Consider the following 27,554-nt stretch of genomic DNA (forward strand, 5'->3'; position numbering starts at 1 on the left):
GTGACTAGAACCTGAAATACAGGTCAAATGATAGTTTAAAAAAATAAAGTACAGAATTTGAAAGCAAAGCAGTGACAAGCCTCTACAACTCAAACTAACAGAATGAGAACTAGGCTTTTTCCCCTTCTCCCCTCAACAGATATACCCTCACAATTAATTCTGCTTTAGGCTAATAGCAAATATGTTTCAATTCTTTTAAGAACTAAGTAATTATGGGGGGAAGCATGGTGGGCAACAGAGAGAAATGGCTTGCTATTAAAATGGTCTGCATATAAAATCAAAAGCTAATAACATGTCCAAAAACTAGACTTCTAATCTAAATGGAGAACCTGGAATTTGAAAACTTAAGAGAAAAATGAATCAAAGTATTTTCTCATAAGAATTAAAGACTGTGGGGGGAGGGATAAACCGGCAGTATGGGATTAACAGATGTACTCTACCATACATAAAATATATAAACAGTAAGGATTTACTGTATAGCACAGGGAACTATATTCAGTATCTTGTAATAAACTATGAGAAAGAATCCAAAAAATATAGATACATACATATATATATGTATAACCTAATCACTTTGCTGTACACCTGAAACTAACACAATATTGTAAATCAACTATACTCCAATTAAAAGAAAAAAAAGAAAAGGAAATTCCACATTAAGCAAATATCAAAACTATGGCTACAAAGACTTTGTGGCAACATGAAAAATGCTTCTGACTCCATGTTAAGAGAAAAAAGTCATAATCAAAATTGTGTGTACACTACAATTAAAAATTTTAAACACAGATGTACATACAATAAAATTTGGAATAAAATTTACCAAAAATGATAATAGTTACATTAGGGAGATGGAATATGGGTTATTTATTTTTCATTCTACTTTTCAAACTTTCTGGAATGATGTCTTTAAAACTAAACATGTAAATTAAAAGAATTGTGTGCTAAATCTTAAAAAAAAGAATTAAAGACATTTAAAAAGGGGGTAAAATCTCCATCATGCAACACAGCATTTCCACACGATAGCAGTACAAATGACTGTACAAATAAATGTAATTTCAAATTAAAGTACTCTACTTCATAAGACAGTGATCAAAGCCCATCCAAAACCAAAGCACAAAAGAGCTTACATATAACAAATGTTTACTAGACCAGGCAATGACACAGCAAACAATATTTGAAAATAGTTAAAGAACAGAATTTGACAGAGTTCTCTCAATTGTTCTTCCCACACTTCAAATTTTAAAACATCTCAAAAATTTGCCTTTAGACTAGAACTCATGGCATCAGTTATATAATGAGATTTAATGTCAAATAAAAAGCTAAATTCTCCCTCTGTATCTCTGTAAATTCTGAGGGGTAGCAACTAGTTAAGCTTGTTCAACCTGACGAAAATTGGCAAGATTCTTAAATTATGTACAACCGAATATTCTAAAAGTAAATAGATAATTCTAAAGCAAAACTGTGATGTTATTAACATGAAACCAAAGAACAAAAATATAAATACTATGTTTTTATGAAAAGCTATTACAAGAATTTGGCCTGTTTCCCAAAGCCTGAGGAATCTTTTGTGGAAATGTTATGATTTCCATTTTTCATTAATTCTAGGATACACCTAATATGGAGATGCATGTGTCAACCCGTCTGACTGAAGTTGAATTCTTTCAGAGGATTTGTGTTGACTTCAGCCAGTCACTTGGCAGCACCATCAACCTGAGACCATTAAAAATTTCTAAGTTATTTATTTACTTGTTTTAACACCACACTGATAATGGGAATACAGGCTGCAAGTTTATGAGAGAATTGGCGTGTGGTTTAAATCCTCAGAAGTGATTTTTCCCTCCTTTTGCCCAATAAACAAAGTTGAGACATTCAAGTTACTTTGCTGTCCTTTTTTCCATAGCAGATTTACTTCTTGCTTCACACGGAGGGAATAGCCCTTTGGCATCCCAGCTTTATTCGTAGACTTCTCATTTGTTTTTTCCCACGCAGGGCACCTAATATAATGGAGTGTCTCATCAATGATGACATCTTAAATTCAATGAAAACAGGATGTTGGTTCAAAATGGTTACAGGGACAAATTCTTAACATAGTTGCTACAGTAATGCCACAATAAATTCCACAAGCCAGATCATTCTTAAAGCTACAAAGTGGTAGCTCATACTAAGCTTATTGTGAAGCACGCTATAAAATTACAATAACCTTGTAGAGCTTCATAAATTTCCATTTAAGCTACTTTGGCAAATATATTAAGTGCTGTAATTAAGCATTTCAGTTGTTAGGAGACAGAGAAAGAATGGTTAAGGGTGAAAGACATGTATGTGAGATGTAAGCTAAATTGCCTAAAATATTAAACATCTAAATTTAATGGACACTTTGGCACCTTTAAAAAGTAACTCAGATATACAACTTGATATGCTTTATTCAGAGTGGCCAACGATTTGTGTGATATGTTTCTATTTCTCTTCTTTTAATGATAAAAGTTAAATCAAGAAGAATCTCTTGAAAATTCTGAGAGTCACCCATTTGAAGAAAATTAAAAATGAGTAAAAACTAGGGAGCACCACACAATCCGCTCAGTCATTCTTAGCATCCCAGTTTAGAAAATGTCTAATGTTAGATAAAAACAAGCATGATTCATTGATCACTCTAGATATCTGAATTATAAAAAAAGGTACAGTAATAAAAGCAATCCTATCAGTGCTACAGCAAATTAGTTATACAAAATGTAAATTAGCCCAATTTTATTAGGATATGAAAACAAAAGTGTACATCTTCATGTGGGCACCTCAAAAGTTCTTTTCTTCGTAATTATTTCCTGAAGTTTTTCCTGCTGGAAAGAAATCACAATCTAACCAATTTTTTGTCTAAATATTAACTCTTGAATTTGGTTGATTTTTTTTTTTTTTTTGGTGGTACGCAGGCCTCTCACTGTTGTGGCCTCTCCCGTTGCGGAGCACAGGCTCCAGACGCGCAGGCTCAGCGGCCATGGCTCACGGGCCCAGCCGCTCCGTGGCATGTGGGATCCTCCCAGACCAGGGCACGAAGGCATGTCCCCTGCATCGGCAGGCGGACTCTCAACCACTGCGCCACCAGGGAAGCCCGAATTTGGTTGATTTTTAAAAATCACTCTTGCTGCCAACCTGTAGCTACAAATTGATTACCTAAAAAGTTTGATTCTTGCCTTTATACTTGGTTCCTTTTAAATGTGCTAAGGTCAATTCCACAAATACACTCTACAGAGGCTATTAACATTAAGCACACAGTGTTTAAAAACAACTATTCCCTACACCACTAACTTACCTTATAAACAAATACATAAATGAATGCAAAAAATTGTTTTTAATAAATGCAAAAACTACATCTTTGAATGTAACTAAATATTCATTCAATTGGAAATAAATGGAAATACCTGTTTAAAGCATGTCCTTAACAACCCAAAGTGGCTGAATTTTGGGACAATCATTTAACCTTACTTCCTCTTCATCTACAGTTATATATAAACTCAAAACATGTCATTTTCTTATATAAGAAACATTTAGATAAAAAATAGACAATATTTGCACAAACTGCTCCCACAGGGAGTAGAACCTTACCATTTAATAAGTCAACTGCCAGTATTCAAAATTATTTAGTTTGCTAAATTCTCTCAACCTGGAGACTTTATAATTCACTGAAGTATACACTATTACTTCAAATTCTAAGGAGGTGTAACATGGCATAATCTCATACTGCTATACAGGGAAGCAGCCTAGTACAGCTATTGAGTATACTCTGGAATCAGACTGCCAGAATTCCTACCCCAGTTGACCACTCACCAGTTATGTGATCTTGGGCAACTTTACTTAACCCTCAATTTCCTCACCTGCAACATGGGGAAAAATAGTACTCATCTGATAGGACTGTTATAGGGATTAAATGGAATGATACATGAATACACACAGGCACTTAGAACAGTGCTCAATAAATGAAAGCTGTTTTATTACCACTGCTCTCCTTCAACTCATGTAATGAAAGTATCTCTCATGTTGCCCCTTCTCTCATCTATTCCCTAACTGTTAGTTAGGCACTTTGGTTCTTTAAAGGCATCTAGTAAATACTGTAAAACCATCACCTTCAGTAGGAATCAACACACGTAATGAGAAGTCAATCCCAGATTAAGGATTACATTTAGTGCTGGCTCTTCAATGTCGCTTTACAATTCACTCAACTCTCTAGGCCTTCCTATTCCTATCTATAAACTGGACATCTATCTAGCCAATCCACTTTTCAGTCAGGAAGATCAAATTCAATAGGGTATATGAATCAGTTATATACAAACATGATGATAAAAATTATAATTCTAACACAGATTAGGTATCACAGTTGTATTCCCTGAAACCTTAAAAAACAAAACTATGTGAAAAAAAAAAGGCAAATAAATAGTTTAAATTATTTAGTCCACTGTCTCTTGCTAAACCCCAAACTTCTTAAATAAGGGTACAGAAAATATAAAAAGAAAATCACTGGGTGTTGATATGTGACACAAAAACTTAGAAAAGGAGCTGAATAAAAATGAATTGTATCACTTGATTTTTAAAAAGCTCTAAATATAGTGGGGATACACACACAAATTGTGGTGTCTCAAGTCATAGAGAATTAAAGATTTTATAAAACTTACTCTAAAAATCATCTAAACCTCCTTTTGGACATGAGCCCTCTAGAACACAAGTACAGAAAAACACAAGACTATTACTATCTTCTTCCCCAATTCCTTTAAACTAGATTCAGTATTATATCTAGCTAAATCATTAAATATTTGTCCATATGAAAATTTTTAGCTCCTTCTCAATTGTGGGCACCTTTAGGAAAAGAGCATGTTTAATTTATGTAAGTATTACCTGTACAGAAGACAGTTACATAGACATAGCAGAGACTCAAACACTTGTAGTAGACAACTTTATGACTAGTCCTTATTTCTGTATAAGGAAAGAGAGGGTAATTTTCTATTATATTCAACAAATATATAATCATAGATATGTAATGATCTTAAAAAAAATCATCTTTCAGAGAATTAACAACTTTCTTGATACCCAATGACCAAAGAAAGTATACCAAGCCCACGTTCTCAAACAGAAACTTAATGCTCATTCATTAATCAAAAGGTAATTAAAAAAATCTTAACCCAAACAGATCAGGAGCTAATAAATAAGATTTGAGAATTTTGTTAAAAAAAAAAGTCTAAGATAAATGAGATGAAAATTTTGTTTTTTAAAAAAAATGAAAGCCTAAGATAAAGCAAACTATATTTCAACTCAGTTCTCACTTGCTGGCATGTTTAGTCCTTTAAGAGACATGGCTAACAGCAACACTCAGATTTGGAGAAGATTCAGATTTCCACTTTGAGTGTAGTGCCCCAAGTAAGAAAGAAGCAGATAGAAGGAGATTTTCTTTCAAGCCTGTCATGCAAAATACCACATCTTTAGTAACTGCTAACTATACTTAACTTTTTTTAATAAGTAGAAGAAACATGATGACTTGACCAGGGAGAAAAAGAAAACAAATATAAAAGATTCATCTTCACTAAATATTCGAATGTCTACAAGTATCGTGACAGTCAAATCAGCAGTTAAAAGATGAGAAAACAGTGTGGCCAGGCATCTGAGTGATACCTGTAAGTTCCCTGAGTGCATGGTATATAAAGTGTTCATCTTTGTACTAATACACAGTCAAGAAGAGGCTTAAATGTCTATTGACGAAAATGGGCAAAGTCTATTGGCTAAATTGACCTGACAATGGAAATATGAAGATATGGAAATATGAAGATATGGAAATAGGAAATAAGAATGAAAGACTAATGACAACTTCAAATGAGACAGTGTATATCTACTCATTCCAACTTACAAACCTTCACAACTTAGGCCAATTATTTCTCTAGGTAGAAAAACAAACAAAAGCTCTAGTACATAGCTATGGGTACAAGTAGATGCCAAATGTGTACTATCTACTGATATACCACTTGATAATGACTGGAAGTCATGTCATCAACATTTCTAACAAACCCAATCAAAAGCCAACAGGTTAACCGGTTGAGATCTTTTCTTTTCTTTTTTTGACCAGGCTGCGCGGCATGCAGGATCTTAGTTCCCCCACCAGGGATGGAACCCGTGCCCCCTGAGTGATATCTTAACCACTGGACTGCCAGGGAAGTCCCTTTTTTTTTTCTTTCCTTTCTGATTCCACCATTAATGAATACATTTGTTGCACTCTACAACTCTATGAGCTGCTACATTTATGTGTGTTAATACTGGTTTTCACATTGCCCTTTTCTCCTGAAGAGCAGACTAAATGGGTAAATGGTCCCAATTCAGCTTTTCTCGCAAAATGTTAATTACAGGCAATGTTAATCCTATGCAATGTGCTAGACAAAGCAAAATAAACAGGTAACAGGGGGGTAAGGTAGACTGTGGAAGTGTGGGAGGGGAGATGGCCAACTAAAACCGAAAAATTCTAAGTAACAAGTTTTAAAAGGCTTCTGCAAGACCTCTTAGCATCTTTAGAAAATACTGCACCCTGAGAATCTCAAAGGGGTGGAGGGGTACAGTTCATTCTTCCAAAGTGACATGGTCTTTTTACATCTCTCCAAGTAATCCAGATATACTCAGAAATACTACTCTAGCTGAAGTTTTTGAATAGATGAGTTCATATTTAAATGAGTTGCTATCTAAAGATAACGAAACTAAAACCTATCAAAATCTAACCATATACACAGCCCAAAAGTTATACCAACACATTAGGTATGGGTTAGTCTATGTTTTAAAATGCACTCACCTAGGCAATATAAATGCATAAAAAAAGTTACCTAGATTCAACAATCTACGAGCAGATAACCTAAAAAAAAATCTCTTTTTCACTGGCTAATGTCCAATTCAATGGCAAGGATCCTGTAACACGCAAAAGTGAGGATAACTCACAAGCAACAACAGCATATGAATTTATCAAATCAGTGAGATAAATCTAAGATACCAATGAATATATTGGATTTCTCTGGAAGGCCTATATTCCAAATCCTCATTTCTCCCTAGGGTATGGAAAAATCTGGTAAAACTTAAAGAGATGATCACCAATGAAGTCATATAGACAGAAATCCATTTGCCCGTAATTTAAAGTAAATGGAAGTAAGTTCTTTAGTTTTATTCCTCAAACAGAAATTACTTATTTCATCTTATTTATCTTCCATTTTTGTCAAATGAAAAATCAACAGTAGAGGCAGACCCTAAAAACAAGAATAAGTGGTAACAGTGTGAAGTCATAAGTAACCGCTGAAAAGTCACATGTAACAATGACTAACTTTCTGGCTTATATTGTAGGAAAGAGTATCTGCGTTTGTTTCATTCATTCAACAAGTAATTTACTGAGCACCCATGATGTGCCAAGAACTGTGCTCAGCACCTATAGACTTCTTAAAAGTTCAGAACATAGCCCCTGCCCCCTAAGAACTTACAACTGTTGGAAAGGCAAAGCAAATAAACCATAATAAAACAAAACAAGTGCTAAAATAAGTGAAATAGTAAGAGTTATGGGCGGATTACATAGGATTTTATTTTAATAATCTGAAGGGGAGGTATATGCTGGGAAAATATATTGCTGAGGACCTCTTGGAGAAGGCAGGACTTGAACTGGCAGAATTTAGGTAAATAAAGGAAAGTTCATGGTAGTAGAGAGCTGGGGGGCAGGAGAGCAAGAAAAACAGCACAAGCTTGGTCATGAACTAATATAGTTACTCAAAATACCACGAAAAGACCAGCCCGCGTTCATATTAGGGAATGTGAAGACATGCAGCTTAGAATCGTGCTCTGAATTATATACTATGGGAGATAACTGAAAGTTAAAATTGTGGAACGTAGATATTACGCTATAGGCACAGAAAAACAGTGGAAGTTCTAGGGCAAGGAGATAACTCATTGAAATCTAAAAAGAGTTTTTTTGGGGACAAGCTTGAAGCAAGAAAACCAGCTCAAAAGTTGTAAAGAGTATCCTAGGCATGAGAGTGTAATGACTTAAGCTCAGATAGCAGCAGGAATAGAAATAAGGTCTATAAAAACCTGCCTTACTCAGTACAAGAACATGAAAATCTGACTTATTTTTAAAGAGGAATTATTCATTTATCAGTTTATTGAACAAAGGCAACAAGAAAAAAATACTGAATAATTAGAATTAGGGAGGCATTACTAAAAGAATTTCCTATTTTTACTTGCATATCAACCCATAAAATCTTATACATATCACCTATCCTTATCAAATGATCTAAATTGAATCATAGGTTGTTAGAGCTGAAAGGGACCTTAATTCTTTTACTCTACTCTTCTCATTAAAAGAAGAAGAAAATTAAGAATTAAAGAAAGAAAAAAAAGTCAGGCAGGAAGACTCTCTTGGGCTTAAGTGAAGGCCAAATCGCCTGTGATAAGGATGGTTTATGTTGTAGAAAAGACAAAAGAATAAGACGCGAAAATATTTTAAAGCAAAACATTATTTACAATACACACAGAGAAAGAAGACAGCTTCATACATAATTATATCTTAATACAAATCTCTACTGCCACCAAGCAGGAAAATTATTTTATCATTAACATTTATGAACTTGTAAGGTCCCTTCCAACTGTAAGATCCTATAACTCTGTAAAAGTAGAAGCACAACTTTCCCATCTGAAGTTAATGTACAATAAGAAAGGCAAGTTTAACCTACAGGATAAACTTGAAAGAATATTATTAAGACCTATTTGATAATTTCCAAATATCTATTACTACTAATAGATTCATCCTAAATTCTAAAAAGGCATTCTAGGTTATCTCATGAACTAAAACAAAACATGCTACTCCTCTAATCTAAATCATTTGCTGCATTTCAAAAAGTACAAACTCCGGCTTCTGTAGACTGTTATGTCCAGTCTGCGTATTATTTTACAAACAAGTTTTAAAATTTCATGTCATGTTCAGTAACATCCCAAAGACCACAATCACTTAGCAAGTAAGACTGCCACCAATTTTAGTCCTCAGCTGGTCCCAGAATGAGATCTTAATGTGAACTAGGCAATATACATGAAGGTTCCATAACCTTCAGTTGCAAAGTCTAAAGAATTTGTGAATTAACTTTTTAAAATTGGATGACAGAACCCTACCAACTTTGTGTCACTGCAGTGAGCTATATAGGCACCCTGCTTCTTCTCATTATCTTCTGACCACTTACTGCTCACTTATACTTCTGAGGGCGGGTAGACAGAAGACATGATGCAGAAAAAAGGATCAAGTTTGCGAATTATCAACTTTTATTTTAAGGTAGTTGTTTATAGGGCTTTAAACTAGATTTCTGAATACATGACTGTTTATATTATCCATGCCCTTCCACTCTGTTATCAAAGCTAAAACAAGAATTTGTTTTACCAAGACTTGGGCCCCACATTTGTTAGATATCAAGAGGAAAAAAAGGAATAATCTAAGGCGGAAAAAATGGGGATTCTCTTGAGTTCCTCAGAGCTGTGTTCTTAAGTCACTCAATCATTATCCTAACAGGAGCCAACAGAGAGAGACTTCTAAACATCTAAATAGTCAGGTACGCTCAAAGGCACATAGCATATACTGGTCTAGGAAAGAAGCAGAAGAAAACCACAAGGTAAAATTAAGAGTATATGAATGGATGTGTACCAAGTAGCAAATAACCTTACTAGGAAGATGGTCACTACAGAGCTAAAGAGAAAGGGCCATAAAGCAAACTGTGACCAGCTTATGTCAATGAGATACATGAGTACTTAAAAAATAAAATCTGCATTTTACTCAAAATGACTAGCTGGTATCTTGGTTTTGGTAGTGCAACAGCACCAATACAGCAAGGGTAAGCAGGTCAATCCCTTGCAAAACTTACCTTGATTGGCCCAATGGAAACAGAAGGCCCCAGAAAAGAGAGAAGCATCTGGCAGTAGCAAATTGTTTTATTTTATCTTTCTGTGGAAAGAAACTAATTTTAAATAAGAACCAGAGCATTTAAAGAATAAATATTTTTTAAAGCTCATTATCTAGTTAGAGCAGCTCTACTGAGAAAACAAGAAGAGCTCCTTGCTGCTTAGAGATGGAAAGAAACAGAAGAGGAATCAGAGTTGTTTCTCCATCACCTAGGGAGTTTTAAAATTTGTGTTATCCTAGAATAACAGAATAAATAGTTCTTTTATTTAAAGAACTCCTACAGGCAGAATCTTTTGGGCCTGGTACCTTTGAATAAAGCTTTTTATACAAAATTAAGGGCTATACTCTTAAATACCTTAAATAAAAAAGAAGAAAACCACTTGACATTAAGCCCTTCTATTCTTAAAAAAAAAAAACACACACACACACAGAGCGAGCTCCTTTCTCCACTACAATTTCACCAATAATTCAAACCATCAAGGCTTCAATGATTATCAAAGCACATGATGCCCCCAACTGGCAGAAAGATCATACCTAATTGACTGGTTTTCCAAAATATTTTGTTAGCCTAAATACTTGATGATTTATTGAAACACTAAATGGAAAGACCCCAGCCACCAAAGGATATGTGTATTATAGAACCTAACAGGGGGCATAAAATTATTTACGGTAACTGAACCTGTTACCTTTCTTGGATGTTTTTCTAGGAATTAAGTTCTATTGAACTCGTTGAGTCAGCATTAAAACGTTTTGGTCCAAATCACTCCCACAAAATGTTTACAATTTATGCTGGAGATGGAAGGGACAGCTCAAAAGCAGAAGTGCAGAAGCAATAATCATTAAAAAAACCAAAAAAACAAAATAGTATAAGTGGAAAATAAACTACCTATTTGGCACCGTCCTATGAAGAACCAAATCAGAGTAGAACCTTCCCACCTCCACCCCCATTGCGCGCGCGCGCGCACGCGCACACACACACACACACACACACACACACACACACGGAAGCTTTTTCAGGAATAAAATTAATCCTAAGCCAAAGGCCTAAACAACTGCTGTTTTCAGATTCTATGCATGTACAAGGTCCACCAACAAAAATTATACTGACATAGCATATTTACTTCAATTGACATACTTGGGGGGAAAATCATTAAACTAAAAAGCCTACATGTACTTTGCTACTTTTAAATTAAACAAAACAAAACAAAAACAACTCAATTTTGTTGCTGTAGAAAGTAAATTTCTTATACAGATCTTTCATTACACCCAAAATTTGGTTACTCTCATGATTATACAACATTTCACTTAAAAACACTATTCTGGCATAAACTGAAACTTAAACAGCTGTAAGTACTGACCCAGATTTTGAAATTCTTTGACACAAGAATACCACGGGCAAAAGTAAACAAAGAAATACAAAACAAAACATTCTTACTTGTCCCATTGGTGGTCCTCCCATTGGGGGCATCATTTGCGGCATCATTCCATGAGGTACAGGAGGCATATTCGCTCTCTGACCCATAGGATGCATTCCCATTGGGGCATAATGCATGCCAGGGTGCCCCATCTGAAAAAGAGGGACAATTTAAAAATTAGCAAGTACCAATAAATGCTTCTCAAAAATCTGATTTCTACAAATCAGTTATATGTATGACATAATATCTGGCTAATGTGTGATTCAATTACTGGGTTAGTTTATACTTTCTTGTCTTAAATAAAATGTACAACACCAGTATTTATGAGCTTGCACCTGACCAAATTTCAGAACAAAATGGAAAAAATTAAAATCATCACTGGACTTCTAATTCGTAGTTTGTTTTTTTTTAAGCATGCTGATTTAATCAATTACCAACTGGCTTGCTAAACTGGGAGGAAATGCATGTGAAGGCCAACTTAACTGTTATGGTGAAAACCACAACTTTGTCCTACTTCACACAGATATCAGATAGTCAACTATTTTTATTTTATAACTTCATTTATTCTTAAATTCATTTCTAAGATGATTTTAAGCTTTAAAACGCTGAATTTACCCAATTAACTCAGATGAGGGCTGGTCTTACACAAAACAAACAGTATTGGATACCCGGGGACACTCCCCTCCTAACAAGCAAACATACTATTTCCTAAGAGAATCTCTAACACAGCTAAGTTACTCCTGCAAAACACAAAACAAAACAAAAAACCCAAAGAATGAGGTCTGTCACTCACGGACACTAAATGCACACAACTAATTCATCCATCTTAACGCGCTTTTGTAAGACAACTACTTTCTTTACCTGTGTGTCCATTGTTACAGGTCTTAAAAGCAGGAAATTATCTCCTGCCAATTCTCCCAGCTGTCCCCCCGCTGCAGACAACACTACTACTAGTGAAGAAATTCTGGCAGCCTCTGTTAAAGTCTACCGAATCAAGTCTCCGCCTTCCCCCCGCCTGCTTAATCGGGCCTACCTCTCCAAAACGCTCACCCCGCCTAGGGCCCAGCACCTCCACCGCGCATCTGCCTAGGCCAAACCCACTGGGAACTTCCACGGTCCCACTTCCTTTCCTTTGTGCATCCCCGCCCTCCTATTTCTCTCCCTCGGAACATATCCCACCATCTCGAGCTCTTCCTTCGTCCACTCTCATCTTCTCCTCCTTCTGGAGAAAGCTTCCTGTCTCTGACTCCGTTTTTCATTGTGCCGCTTTTCCCCTGCCCCACCGATCCCTTACCGAGGGCCGTCTCCTCAGGAAGCCGTCAGCAGAGACCCAAGAGCTGGAGCAGAGGCTTGAGCCGGACAATCTCCGCTCCCCGTCCCCGGGACCCCGCGAGGGAGGATGGCTCTCCATTTCACTCACCATGAGGCCTCCACGCTCGGCTCCTGTCCCCGGCCTCATCGTCGGACTCAGACTGCTCCGCCGGCGGCCACTGCCGCTACACATACCAACAAGAAGCGATCTGAGTGGCTGGCGCCCACTGGGGCTAAAGGTTAAAGGCTGCCCTGCGCTACGGGGCGGGATCAGCGGGGCCAATAAGCTGACAGGCTTCCCCGCTGTCCAATCAGACTGCGCCGCCGACACGCAGCTCTTCGGCGATTCGCCCCCAGCCTCAGCCTCACTCGGCGTCGCCTGCATGGAGGGGGGAATAGGGGGACGGAGGAAGTTTCTGCGCCGACTCCTCTGCCGGAAAAACTCCACCAACTTCCCCCGGGGAAGGGAAGGCAACTGTGTCCCAGCTTCCCGAACTTAGACAGCCTCACCCCGTAGGGGGTGGGACAGTGGGGGCCTGCCACCTTCACCCCCCGCCCGAGTCACGTACGCCCCACAAACCTGAGGCCGCCGGGGGTGGGGTAGGGTGGGGTGGGGGTGGAGTAAGCAGCTTCTAGCGTTAGCGGTGGCCGGGGCTGGACGCGCGGGCGCGCGGGGCTCGAGGTGGAGGGAGGGGGTGGGGAAGGCGAGAGGAGGGGTCGTGAGGAGCGGGTTCGAGCTCAGTACGCACCAGCTGGCGAGCGCGCGCCGGGGTGGGGGGAGGAGGCGTGCCGGGCGGTGTGGAGGGAAGTTGTGGTAGGGGCGGGGAGAACAATGCGACAGGGAAGGAGGAACGGGCAGTTAAGGGAGGCGAGGGCGCGGCGAGCTGAGCTGCCGTTAATGAGGGAAGCCGGGGCGAGTGCAGGCGTAGAGGGGAAGAAGAGAGAAAGCAAATAGGTTCGGAATGTGTATTAGAGGGGCATGGGCGGGCGCTAGGACCGAGCGTTGGGGAGGTGCGGCTTTGGGGCGGCCGGGGCGCGAGCTTGCATGGAGGTGACGCGGCGGTGGCGGAGATCGCTGGCCCGGAGTAAGCATAGCAGGGAGAGGACACTCGACTGCCTTGGGCCTCGGCTTGTCTCTCCCCGTGCACTTCACTGCGCGCCTTCCTTCGTACTACTTGAGGGTCATGCTTTGGTCCGGGGGCGCCCAGCCTTTTCTCGGGCCCCACGGCACTTCCCTCGCCCAGCCACGGACCCTTGTGCACCCCTGCGCGCCAGGGCCAAGTGGTGGAGGCCGTGGAAGGCCTGGCCGCTGATTGGCTGCTGCGACCGCGGGGCGGGGCAGGTGGGCGACGCTTGACCTCTGCGGACCTGACTGTCTTTCCCGCCATGTCGTTCGTGGAGAGTGGGAGGCGCTCAGCCCTTTCTCGCCGCCGTCTAGGCACTGCTGTCCCTTTTGCTCAACCGGCGTTTTCCGCTTTCACTCAGAGAGACAGCTGGGGTGAGGGTGAAGTCGACGAGGAGGAGGGATGCAACCGAGTGGCCCGTGACCTGCGGGCGGAGTTCTCGGCCGGGGCGTCATCGGCACCTAGAAAGGACTCGCTACTCCGGCCAGATGGGGACGGGTCTCCCGCCCTGCCCGATAAACGCAATGGCATTTTCTCGGCGGATGCGGGCGGCAGACCCCAAGCCCGGCGCTGGCCGGTCCAGGTCCTCTCAGTTCTCTGTTCGCTGCTGTTTGCCATCCTCCTCGCCTTCCTTCTCGCCATCACCTACCTGATCGTAAAAGGTACGGAATGAAGCCCGGGCCTTGAAAGTGTGTCCAGAGTCTACTTTAGTTGAGCCTGGACGTGGCTCTCCCCTTCGTCGCCCTCGCTCCATCAAAGGCCGGCAAGCTGGTAGCCACTTTCATCCGGAGTCCTCGTCCGCACCTTTCTTTGATCTTCTCCCTTGTCTTCTCTTTTCTTAAAGGTAGAGGACCTTGGTCCGTGATCAGGAGACCCATTTTAAGAAAGGGTCTTGATAAGTGGGCAGTCTGGAAGAAAAAATATCTTAAAGTCGTTTAACACTTGCGGTAAAATATTGGCAAAATCAAGCAAAATGCAAAACAACCGTCATTAAAGGAAGACAGTGCAAAGTGTAATTATTAGGCTATACACGTTCAAAGAGTTTAATCCACAAATGGTTAAAGATGTACAATCCACCGATTCCTCTGTACACGTTGAATTGCTGAAGGACAAGGATTTCCATCCCACAACCCAAATTTATACATGCATAGGTAAAATAGACACTCTTGGGTTTTGAATTAGGTTTGCAACCTAGTGTAGTGGTGAAGTTCTGTTGCAGGAGCAAGATAGTAGGTTCTTTCTCTGATTAATGGTGTTATTTTCCGCGTCTTAAGTTGAAATATTGGTCAGGTTGGAATAGAAAGAGATGTGCCTTGAAAGGTTTTCCAAAGCTTATACAGATGTATTATGTGGTTGGGTATCTTACGTTGCAGTGGAAAGAGTCAGACCTCAGTTTAAATTTCAGTTCTCAGTGGTGTGTGACTTTGGTTAAGTTATTGAAAAAAGAAAAATTTAAACAAGAAAAAAATACCTTAGTTTGTTGTATGAAAAGCACCCAACACATTGCCACTCGAGTATTTTACTTCACTAAGTAGAATTAAATCTATTTAATTCCAGTTTTTATTTTTCCTCATTGCTTCCAAGCCCCTAGTGGGCTGTACATGGCATCTAACACTTTACCATGCTTGATTTTCATGCACAAGACAGATTGGCAAGTTAACGTGAGCGCTTTACCTCTTCATACAATGATATTGGGTGTAAATTGTCAATGTTAAATATTCGGGTGCCAATGTTTCATTCTTCTATCACTTCCCTCCCCCATTTTTTCAAAGCAACTCAGAGTTTTGTCTTGTAGGTAGTTTAATTCTTTTGCTCTGAGATTGCCTTTGTTCATAAAGTCACAAAACCTGGTAAGTTGAAGTACATTGCAGAACACATTGAGCTGTGCTTATTTTGGAGGGTGGAGAAAGGAGATGAACTCAAAACCTAGTAATTCGCATTACATAAAATGTCTAGGGAATAAAAATTCCCATTTTATATACATGGCAGTTGACTCATAAAGACATCTTATTTGCTTACTGAAGGTCACTTAGCTAGTAAATGGAATCAGAATTTGAACCCAGTTGTTTCGGGCTCCAGAGCGCTTTCCACAACTCCACAATGCCTTTCTGGCCTTTGAGTTACTCTTCAAATTATAAAATCGTCTTTTTTACCCAAGCCCTTTTTGTACTTACAGAGTTACATGCTGAAAATTTGAAGAACGAAGATGATGCACACACTGGACTGTTAGGTATGGACTTTATTGTCACTTGATTTGATTTTTGAGCTCACTTTTGTTTTTCTAGATTATGCTTAAACTATACAGAATTTTGGTTAAATACTTAATATATTCCCTGTGCAATTTTGTTTTACTGTTTTTCATTTGCATTTGTGTGTGGTAACTTTTGTTAGATTTTCTTTTTACATGTGTATGGGGGTATCTCCGTGTGTATATGTATGTATACCAGACATACTAGGAATACATTTTGAATACAACTGTATGTAACAAAGACCTAGAGAATACTTAACGTTTCTTAGTTACCTTTTGGAAAAGTCTCTCTACACTTCTTCCCAGGAATTAAAACAAACAAAAAAACCTTACCTCACAAACTTAACAAAGATAACATCTTAAGCAGACCTCATGAGAAGTTTAAGTTCAGATCCCCTTATAAGCAACTTGGTTTTTCAAGAAATATGAAAATCATTGGGCATACTTAGGTTAATCATGACTAGGAAAGAGTCAACCTGAGTTTCTGTAGTATGTCTGTAGAATGCTGCAGTTTACAGGTTTGTAGTGAAAAATTCAGTTGTTATTTATCTTTATTTCTCTCTGCGCCAAAATGATTATGAAGACTTCGGAACTTGACCTGTCTGGCATATTTTGCTCCTGTTTGCTGTAATTTCTTTGGCTGACGACTCTGAATTGGGGTTGGGGGTGGGTGGGAAATGGTTGCAATCCTAGGCCGCATGTTGCTCCTTCCTCCAATCTTAGCTAACCTATTTAAACTGCCTCCTCAAGGCTAAGGTCCTCATGGTGATACAAGGTACAGTTCACCTGATTTTGCAGAAGGGGAACCTTTATCTTCAAATTACAAACAACTTAGTTTGCTTGTCCCATGAAAACTTGTCTATGCTTGTCTCAACTTCTTGCATGAGAAAACACGTACTTTTTAGTTATCCATTTTGTCAGTGTGTGTTGTACAACTGTTTCATCTCTGAAAAACAACCAAGATTTTAAGGCTTTTCATAGCATTTATTGATCTGTCAACTCTTGCTGCAGTAGAAACTGAATCTTAAGAACTAGACATGAATTCTAACTTGCTATTTAATAGTTGGCAAGGTTACCAAATTACAGCTGAGGAAATGCCTATAAAATTGTATCCTTACGTTTTTACAATTGATGTAAAAGTTTTCACATGAATCCAGAATCTGTAATAAACATTGTTGTTGAAATCATCCATTCAGAAAAATCAGAATGCAGCCTTTTATCAGATGACACTGTTTTTTTTTTTTACTGTCGTATTTCATTGTATTTATTTTGTCTTGTTTACTAGGAACCTCACAGCTAAATGTAATGTTGATTGTGTATTACCTTTTTTTGATCATAATTAGTACTGTCTATACATGTTGTTATCTTTACATTTCAGTGACTAATGTTTAAATTTTAATGCATACTGCCTCAATTCTCATTTGAAAGTGGGTTGGTTTTTAGAAACAAATAATGTGAGCCCAGTAACTACTCTCCATGAAACAGTTTTCTTTCTAGACAGACTGATAAAAATTTTGCACACTACAAATATTTTTTATTGCAGTTTAATCCTAGTCCAAGGTTGGCATAGCTCAGTAAGAGCAGATTATAGCGGTGATTCTCATTTTGGTATGTGTCAGAATCACCAGACTTTCTTTTAAAAAACATTTATAGACTTTGTTTCAGCCCCAGGGTAGGACCTAAGAATCCTCATTTTTTTTACATGTTCTGATAAACCACAGTTTGAGAAATACTTTTGCAGGGCCAGAATCGCAGTTTTTAAAAATGTATTCAAAAGTAGTTAAAAGTTCTTAGACTAAGGACTAACAGGCTAACAGGAAACAATATATAAGCCTAAATGCCTGTTAAGAAACTTAAGGAGCTGAGACACTGCTATTCTCTTGTCATCCTTGTTTCTCTGAAAGAAATATTCATGGGAAGCCCTGTTTATAGTTTTTAAAAAACGGTTCGTGATGAGCATTGTATAAGTGCCTTTGGGGAGTTAACTGATCCTAATGGCTAACAGGATTAGGCTGTCACAGTGTTCATCTTCACTAGTAAGGTAGTCCAGCCAGGGAGGTGTGATTAATACTATCAGCTGATTTTGGAACTCATCTCCCCAAATCTTCCCTGGGTGGCATGAGGGTCACACTGCAGAGTTCTTAGCGCTTTCCTTTTATAATTATCCTGCAAACCATCCACTACTGTAAGCCTGTTTTTCAGGGAGATTAATAAAATAAAACTTCGGATTATTTAGTTAAAATCACATTCCACTCATTCCTCCTTGAAGTTATTTTCCGGCCAAATGGATTGCACTAATCATATACGACATTGAGTTGTTTCTTTTTTGCACATTGGCTTTTGTATCTGTCACATTTTCCCAAATTTTATCACATTTCACATGGTCCTATTTCCAATTTTTGCGTTTTTTCCTAGTCAATATAAAGTATGATAAAATGACCTTTTATTTGAGGCAAACTTGAAATAAGTACATAAGAAAAATAGAAGGAATTGCCTTTAGCAGAAAGTACTTAATCTAAGAATATTGTTATCAAGTTAAATGTAGGCCTAGTACTTTTATAAACATTGTAAATAGCGTCATACAGAAATTGTAATCAGATTTGATGGAGTTTCTTCAATGTCTAAAATGGTTTTAAATTTGATCTTTGGTGCCTGTCATTTCTTGACACCTACTGGTTAATAGTTACCTTTAAGTCCCTTTTGTGGCTAGGAGCAGATTCCTAGCATCTTGCAGTGTCAAGGGCTATTCTCATTTTTTAGCTGCCCATTTACTGCCTGTTTTATGCCTGAGATGTTTCCAGGCTTCTACACATTTACAGAGAAGAGATGGCTGATATATACTGAGTTCAATCAGAGATGAAGCCAGCTCATTTAAAGAGTTGATGATTTATTACTTTTCTTCTGCAGAGTGATAAGTGAGACTTTACCATCCTAATTTCATGATACAGAACATTAGAAATATGGTAAAAATTTCCAAGAGAAAGGGTTTGTTGCGAAATGACCCATTCTCTTAGAAAGGCACAAGTTGGGAGCAACTCACTCAGTTTCTTCCTTGCAGTGAAAGATGATTGAAACCATGAACTTGAGCTTTTCAGGGAATGTACGAACCTTGTAATTTGAGCCCACAGTCTATTAAGGAAATGATACAGTGCTATCTGCAGCTGGGTGGAGTAACTCTAATATTTAATTTAAAAATTTACAAATATGTTATCCTATTCTGCAGCACAGTCTTTGTAAAATTGTATATATTGCTTACTCATATCAGTAAAAGAACCAAGGCAAAAAAGAAGAGAAAAACAAAAGCCCCAAAAGACTAGAAGGATACAACCAAAATGGGTTTTGGAATTATAGTTAATTTTTTTTTTTTTAATCTCTGTTGTTTATAATGAATGACTGTAACTCCCAATGAGAAAACTTTGTTTAAAAAGAAAGCACAAGTTTATGCAAGTGTGAAAAACACGTTCAACAATTAACAACACTGCTGAACTTTTACAGTATGCCAAAAACGTGTTGTTTCACCTGGTATTCCCAACTATCCTGCATCCATCAGTATAAAATATTCCCTTCTAAACCATGAGATAGTTTCGGCATGGTAGCAAGGCAGAAGCAGTACAGGTTATTAGCAAGAATTATCAGTGTGCAGCTAAATTATTAGTCATGAAATCACTGCAAATCTCCTCTTAACGCGTAAAAGCAGTAATGCGAACCAGACATTAAGACCTCTAAATCTCAAGAAATTGGTTTGTTATTGTTAGTGTGATACTGCCTTGCCCAACTTTGGTGATCAGGAGGGATGTTTCTGAGGCTAACAAAGCCAGACTTTAGCTAGCATCAGGATCACGTGGAAAACTAGTTAAAACTCATTTTACTGGGCTTCACCGGGTCCAGAGTTTCTGATTCAGTAGGTATGGGGTAGAGCCCAGAAATTTGCATTCCTATTAAGTTTCTAGGTTATGCTGATGCTGCTCGTTTACAAGAACCACTGGTCTAGTAGTTCCCATCCCCCAGGCGTATCAACTACAACAAACAAAAAAACCCCTGAAGATTTTCTTTTTTTGCATTTATAAAATTTCAGACCCTATCCTTATCTCCTGAATCAAAGTTAAAGTCACTTAATTGGCTGCATGCTCAGTATGCCATCAGGGTCCATTGGACCCAGTCTTCATTTTTAAATTTTCTTGAGCAGTTCTATTTGTAAGAATTGTTATTTCATGTCATTTACTCTTCCTTAGGGGACCTTCCAGAGAATAAAGAGAAAACTGAGTTATATTTTTTTCTATAGAATAAAGCATATTTGATCTTGAAATTACCATATTGGTGTATTGGCCCCTTTTATAAACCTAAGATACATTATAAGATTTTAATGACCTTATTTTCCTGTATCTGGAAACATTTTGCTATTTCATTATTTTAGGAATCATTTAATATTACTCATCAATTATTCTCAACTATGCTAAAAAGAATAACATGATGGAATCCTCCAGAGCAGTGGTCAGCAAACTGTGGCCCCTGGGCCAAATCTGATCTGCTACCTGTTTTTGTACATTAAGTTTTATCGTAGCATAGCCTTGCCTCTTGTTTTATATATTGACTATGGCTGCTTTCATGCTACAACAGCAGAGTTGAGTAGTTGTGAAAGAAACCCGATGGCAAGTGAAGCTGAAGATATTTTACTATCTGATTCTTTCAGAAAACTATAGTATTCTCATCCAGTTAGTCATTCAACAGAAAGGACTTCAGGCAAAGACACGAACCATCCCCTTTTTCTAAAAGAATGTATAACAGTCTTCATCTTTTATGAATCTGTGCACGCTAATTTATTTGATACCGTTTGTAAGTGGAGAAATGCTAATGGCAGGTGACTGGAAAGGAATGGAAAAAAAAATCATTGGATTGAGTATTCAAATTGTTTATAAATCTAAAAGTGAAAATGTTTTACAAATTATGGAGCAAAGATGGTTGTCTTCCATGTCTTATAAGACATGAAAGATTTTAAAAATTCCTTCAAGCATTGTGTTTTGATGATGCAAGCACATAAAGAAAAAGCAAAACTAATAATAAGCTATAACCAGAGATGTATCTGAAGTCTAAAATGAGTATTTACAAGATGGTTATGTTCCAGATACATGCATGCAGTTAGTAAGCAGTTATTTGCACTTAGAGGAAATGCCCATTTATAGTGTGTTTATTTGTTTGTTTTTAAATCAGGGAAACTCAGAATAAAAATCTGGGTTTACTATATCTTATTAAAATTTCTAACAGTTTTTTTCAGGCTTTTTATTCTTTTGTAAATTGTTCATTAAATGATTAAAAATAAGGGAAGATAGATCGCGAGAAGCCTCCACGAAGCTGGCTCGTGCACTTAATCCCTCTCTAGACCTTACCCCATCTGTACAGTGGGACCTAAGCGGTTTCAGAGAACCTTCCCATTTGTACGATGCATGGGGGGAGGGCCTTTGGGGAGACTGCCCTCACCCGTGAGTCTTTCAAGCCCAGCTTGGCCGCCAGCTTCTTGCAGTCGGGCTCGTTGATGTACTTCTGCTTCTGGAACATCTTCTCCAGCACCTTGCGCTGCACGTCGGAGGACATGTCTCTACGCAGCATGCCCCGACGAGGCTTGCTGCAGGTGGCCAGTGGCCAGGAGAAGGTCCCGGGATGGGCACGACGCTGGAGGACGCTGCAGAGGCCATGGGTGCGAGGACTGCTCTTGCTAGGATCTACCTTTGTCAGGTCCTTTGTGTGTTTTGACCAACCATCCATCCATGTAGGGTTCCTCGCTCTCTATCACCCGGCATCCTCCTAGCCTCAGGGTACCTGTGGTCCCAAGCAGACACCGCAGCCTCAGGTCTGCCTCAGGACCTTTCTGCTCAGCTCTAGCAGCTACTGTCTTGTTCTTGTTCCGAAAAGAAGAATCTGGATTAGCACAGCTCATGTCACAACTTACTGGACAGGCTGCTCTCCAGTCCAAGGCCATATCATTCACCTCAGCTGAGGCATAGAGTAGTGTGAGAAGCACCTGGTGCAGAACACAGCTCTTTAGAGCAGTGAGGACTGTAGCTCTTTCTGGGCTTGTCTGCACTCAGTTCTAACCTAGGTTGTGTCTAGGACTGCTCCACGTTCCTTGTCGTCTTAGCCAACAAGAATAAATGCTAGGGGACTTCCCTGGTGGCGCAGTGGTTAAGAATCTGCCTGCCAATGCAGGGGACGGGTTCGAGCCCTGGTCCAGGAAGATCCCACATGCCGCGGAGCAACTAAGCCTGTGTGCCACAACTACTGAGCCTGTGCTCTAGAGCCCGCGAGCCACAACTGCTGAGCCCATGCGCTGCAACCACTGAAGCCCGCATGCCTAGAGCCCGTGCTCTGCAATAGGAGAAGCCTGCGCACCGCAATGAGGAGTAGCTCCCGGTCGGCGCAACTAGAGAAAGGCCGCGTGCAGCAACGAAGACCCAACACAGCCAAATTAATTAATTGATTGATTAAAAAAAAAAGAATAAATGCTAGCCTCCTTAGCCATGCATTCAAGGCTGCACCCTCTTAAATGTGCCCACTTTGCTGATCATGCCTCCCACTCTCACCCTCTTTGCCAGACTCACTGAACTATTTACTGCAAAACCCAACATAGATATTTCCGCCTCCAGGCCTTGGTCACGCTGTGCCTACCTTCCCTCCCCCACCCCTACCATCCTTCAAAGGCCAGCTGAAGTTATTCTTCCTTTATACCAATAACAGCTACTCTTTGTTGAACATCTGCCATGAACCAGGTATTCTCCCAGATACTTTACATACATAACCTCATTTAATCCTTTCTACTTACCTTTCAACATCATTCCCATTCTACAGGTAGGCAAAAGGAGGCTTGGAGAAGTTAAAGTACTTACCCAAATTCATGGAGGGAGTAAATGTCAAAGTTGGAATTCTGGCCCCAGAGTCTGATGCAGAGTCTGTACTTTTTCTTAAACCATGCTTAGTCGTGAAGAATTTCCTGATGAGTTGAAACCCCAGTTTTCTTGCCCTTTTTTGAATAGTATTTGATGTCTATTCTGCATGACTGATTTGACATTTAATAAATGACTAGTTACGATACAATTGTCTTTTTTAAAATCAATTTATTTATTTAAAAAAAATAAGGGAAAATGTATGTTGGAACAAGATGATAGTGATAATTATTTTTCCTAGTATACTGAAGATTACAAGCTTCAGGGGAAAATACAGGTTTAACAAGATTTGCCATGAGTTAATTGTTGCAAGGTAAGTGATGGGTATATGGGGTTTCATTGTATTCTTCTTTCTACTTTTGTGTATGTTTGAAATTGTCCGTAATAAAAATGTTTTCTTTAAAGTTTCCCATGTGAATATGATGATTTAACATGGTTGGAAACTACAGATGTTACTTAGTTTTCAAGTTTCACCAGGTCCAGTCAGAATGTCCCCTTCTACTCTACCCTATTTAGTAGGAAGGGGAGTGGAGTTGCTACAAGCTGAGTGGCAGGTGGACAGGCAGTTGGGTGGGGACCTTTATCAGTGTAACTGCTGTACACCAACTGTGTTCAGGTGGCACTTGTAGGGGAGGAAGACCCCTTCCTCTGCTCCTGTACTTGGAAATAATAAGTTTGAAGATCCAAGGCCGTCTAGCTTTCTGACAAAGTTGCAAAAATTTGCTTAGATAAAATTTTTAAAAATTGTTGATTAGTTTTATGCATGAGTATGTCGAAACTTTTATTAGTAGCCAGCTGGTTATAGCTTTTACAACTCATAAAATGACCTATTTAATTTTCATTTTTAATTTCATAAGTTAGTTATGTAAGTTATAATATAGTCTCACTACAAAAAAAATTCCGACAATTAAAGCAAAGGTTACCACTAATCTGCTTGTACACAATATACAAGTATACAATATACTTGTGTATATTTTCAGGTCTTTTTCTATATATGGTATATAGAAATATGAATATATATGATAATTTAAAATATGTGGTTTTGTCGGTGTTATAGAAAAAAACAGTTGGAATCATGCATATGCTGTAGCTTTATTAAAGTACCTTGAAGTTCATTCTGTATCAGTATATATAGATCTACCTCATTCTTATTACTGCATTGTATTTCATAGTATACTACTTTGTTTAAACATTTCAAATGTCAAACTGTAAAACAGTCCTTGAAATTAGCAATGTGCTGTCACATTTTGTCCCATTGTTTATTTATGGCAGGAATACATCTTATGAAGAATGTGTAATTGATTGTTTAACATTATTTTAATAAGAAACCTTTCCCAGTATGGGAATATGGGAGGGTTTTGTTTTTCTGTTTTTTTCTGCTTACATGTAACATGTGCTGACCACCTTCCACATCTCTGACTTCATAAAACTTCTAAAAGTCATCTCATCCCTGTAAGCCTGAAACTGCTAAATAACATTAAAATATTTAGAACATATCATAATCTTTCTTTGCTAGAAGCTTTTATAGAAATACATAAAGTTGCTACCATATTTTTAGAAAAGTAACTATACTTTGAAACAAAAATCATATATTTTGAAAAATGATCTCCCCAATTAGATAAGTGAATATACAACTCCAGTAAAGGGATTAGAATAGGAGTTTCCCACGTACCCTTTTTTAAAAACATAAATTTATTTATTTTTGGCTGCATTGGGTCTTCCTTGTTGCACGTGGGCTTTCTCTAGTTGCAGCGAGCGGGGACTACTCTTCTTTGTGGTGCGTGGGCTTCTCATTGCGGTGGCTTCTCTTGTTGCGGAGTGTGGGCTTTAGGTGCATGGGCTTCAGTAGTTGTGGCTCGTGGGCTGTAGAGCACAGGCTCAATAGTTGTGGCACACAGGCTTAGTTGCTCCGCAGCATGTGGGATCTTCCTGCACCAGGGCTCGAACCTGTGTCCCTGCATTGGCAGGCGGATTCTTAACCGCTGGGCCACCAGGGAAGTCCCTCCCACCTACCCTTATGTTTGCTTTAGGTGAAAATACTGAGTCCAAGAGGATGGAAGAGATAAATTCCCATCATATCATCAACTGATTAAAATTGAACTGTAGAGAAGAAGGATGTGTGTATCTATTTAAAAGACCTATATCTTTGACACAGCAGTTCTTCCTTCAGAAATTTGTTACAGATATCCTTGTGTAACTATAGTTAAAGTACAAGAATGTTACTTGCAGTATTGTTTTTAATAGTGAAAAAGTGGAATAATAAAAATATTCAGTGGGGACTTCCCTGGTGGCACAGTGGTTAAGAATCCACCTGTCAGTGCAGGGGACACAGGTTTGAGCCCTAGTCTGGGAAGATCCCACATGCTGCAGAGCAATGAAGCCCATGCGCCACAACTACTGAGCCTGCACTCTAGAGCCCATGAGCCACAACTACTGAGCCCCCGTGCCACAACTACTGAAGCCCGCGTGCCTAGATCCCGTGGTCCACAACAAAGAGAAGCCACTGCAATGAGAAGCCCGTGCACTGCAATGAAGAGCAGCCCCTGCTCGCCTCAACTAGAGAAAAGCTGCACACAGCAACAAAGACCCAACACAGCCAAAATTAACTAATTAATTAATTTAAAAATATGCAGTGGAATTGTGGCTATGTGTAGTGATATGAAAGGTCTCCAAAATTGTTGTGTGAAAAAGTTCAGGACAATTTTTCTGCTGAGAATCTCATTTGCGAAAAATAAACTGAGAAAATACATACATAATATACATTTCTTGTATATAACTGGCCCCATTCTTGTACATGACTATCTACATTACCTATAAATTTACAAAAGATGAACAATAAACTCTTAAATGATTGCTTTCAGGAATGGAGTTGGTAAATTGGGGAAGGGAGACTAGCTTCATTTTTAGGTACCTTTTAAAAATTATGTTAACTCTTGGTAAAATGGGTTTACAGAACATAAGTTATCAAATTTTTAGCTTCAGGATTCTGAAGGTAGGGCCTTGTTAAAAATTTAGTTGCAAATTGCCAACTTCTGTGGCTTTTCTGCTTGTTCATACATGAGTTGAGTAATTTCAGAAGCATAAGCACTTCTAGACCACAATATTGCAATGTACTTTTTTAGCTCTGTCCTTGTGACCTGAGTTTTATTAGGGATATAACTGTTGATTAATTCAAAATGAATATAAAATAACTAAAATGTCCAAAGTAAGGCAAGCACTTAGATCATGGAATAGTAGTCATTTCTGAAAACTCAAGAATATTTTTGTACTAAATTTGGCAGGTGTTCTATTAAAGCACCTATGTGAAAAAGCTTGATGGGCTTTAGGGAACCTCACATTTTGTTATTTTGGGTTATTTTGTGTCTTTCTCACTTTTTTAGATACTGAGAAGTTTCCATCATTCCACAGCAGTCCCCAAACATAGTCTCTGGGTTGGCAGGAAGGTTGCACCTCAGTCTTTACTAAGGTTCTCTCTACTCAGTCACAGGTTGGGCCAGGTTCTAGAATCTGTGCAAGGATATTGGGATAGGAGTGCTATCTAGTCCTCAAGACATTTGCTCAAATGAGTTACTGCTGAAACATTTTGCATTCTGGTCAAGATGGCCTTTCAGGTGTAGCACCTTCCAGGCACATGACCATCTGCTGTTTCTATGCCCCATCTTAGAGGCATCTGCAAGCTTGGCTCTGGGTCCATCTGCCAGGATACTGTACACCACTCCAATTCCTCTCTGGTGTTGTGTGGTTTGATGGCTCCACCAGGAAGCCCCAGCGGCACTACCGACTCCCCATATACACACACGAGTGCAAACACACACATAACACTCTTCAAACTGGGGGAATCTTTCTCACCTGTAGATAAAACCCTCACTTTCTCTCCTTGTTCTACACAAATGTTTTTTCTACACCCCAGTCAATTGATTATCCTTGCTATCTATTCAGGACGTTTTGTCTTTATCTGCCTTCCTCCTGCTTCTATCTATCCTACTAGTTCCCTTAATTATTTTGCAACATAAAAACCAAAGAGGTACTGGGCTGTTTCTCCTTTCTTTGCCACATCCTTCTTCTGAGGCAGTGAACACAAAGTCCATTATCTTTTTAAAAGGGGGTAAGGGGGGCTTCCCTGGTGGCGCAGTGGTTGAGAGTCCGCCTGCCGATGCAGGGGACACGGGTTCGTGCCCCAGTCCGGGAAGATCCCACATGCCGCGGAGCGGCTGGGCCCATGAGCCATGGCCGCTGAGCCTGCGCGTCCAGAGCCTGTGCTCCGCAACGGGAGAGGCCACAACAGTGAGAGGCCCGCGTACCGCAAAAAAAAAAAAAAAAAAAAAAGGGGTAAGGGAAGGGGGCTATCAGGAGAAAAAAATTAGGTTCATCTTTCAAAAATACTTTGCTATAGTTTTTTGTTTGGCTTTGTTTTCTAATACTTCATTCCTCTGAGTGTGTCTTTTAGCAGCTCAGCCTGTTACTGAGCTTCAAATGGTTTACAGACGGTCCAATGCACATATTTCTTTCCTGCTTCTTGCTAGAATAAAGCTATCTTTGGTTGTGCATTTTGTGCAGCCAGGAAATCTGGTAATTCATAAGCCATTC

The 27,554-nt window shown here is 39.1% G+C and overlaps 2 protein-coding genes across 7 annotated transcripts in view; one reads left to right on the plus strand and one right to left on the minus strand.

The window, feature by feature from the left end:
• PRPF40A (pre-mRNA processing factor 40 homolog A) overlaps positions 1-13,045 on the minus strand; it is a gene marked incomplete at its 5' end in the record, with an annotated part of 55,511 nt that extends 42,466 nt beyond the window's left edge. For 4 of the 5 annotated variants that reach the window (XM_079710737.1, XM_079710735.1, XM_079710734.1 and 1 more), the window contains 2 exons: positions 11,370-11,501; positions 12,644-13,045. In XM_079710737.1, coding sequence (XP_079566863.1) covers positions 11,370-11,501; positions 12,644-13,045 — 534 coding nt within the window. Of the gene's footprint in view, positions 1-473; positions 514-9,896; positions 9,977-11,369; positions 11,502-12,643 lie in introns of all 5 variants that reach the window. The other variant, XM_079710738.1, reaches the window with a different exon arrangement.
• A 1,001-nt stretch (positions 13,046-14,046) lies between these two features.
• ARL6IP6 (ARF like GTPase 6 interacting protein 6) overlaps positions 14,047-27,554 on the plus strand; it is a gene marked incomplete at both ends in the record, with an annotated part of 33,151 nt that continues 19,643 nt past the window's right edge. For both annotated transcript variants that reach the window (XM_079710064.1, XM_079710065.1), the window contains 2 exons: positions 14,047-14,446; positions 15,961-16,014. In XM_079710064.1, coding sequence (XP_079566190.1) covers positions 14,047-14,446; positions 15,961-16,014 — 454 coding nt within the window. The remainder of the gene's footprint in view (positions 14,447-15,960; positions 16,015-27,554) is intronic.

Source organism: Hyperoodon ampullatus (assembly GCF_949752795.1).
Source record: "Hyperoodon ampullatus genome assembly, chromosome: 8".
NCBI lineage: Eukaryota > Metazoa > Chordata > Mammalia > Artiodactyla > Ziphiidae > Hyperoodon > Hyperoodon ampullatus.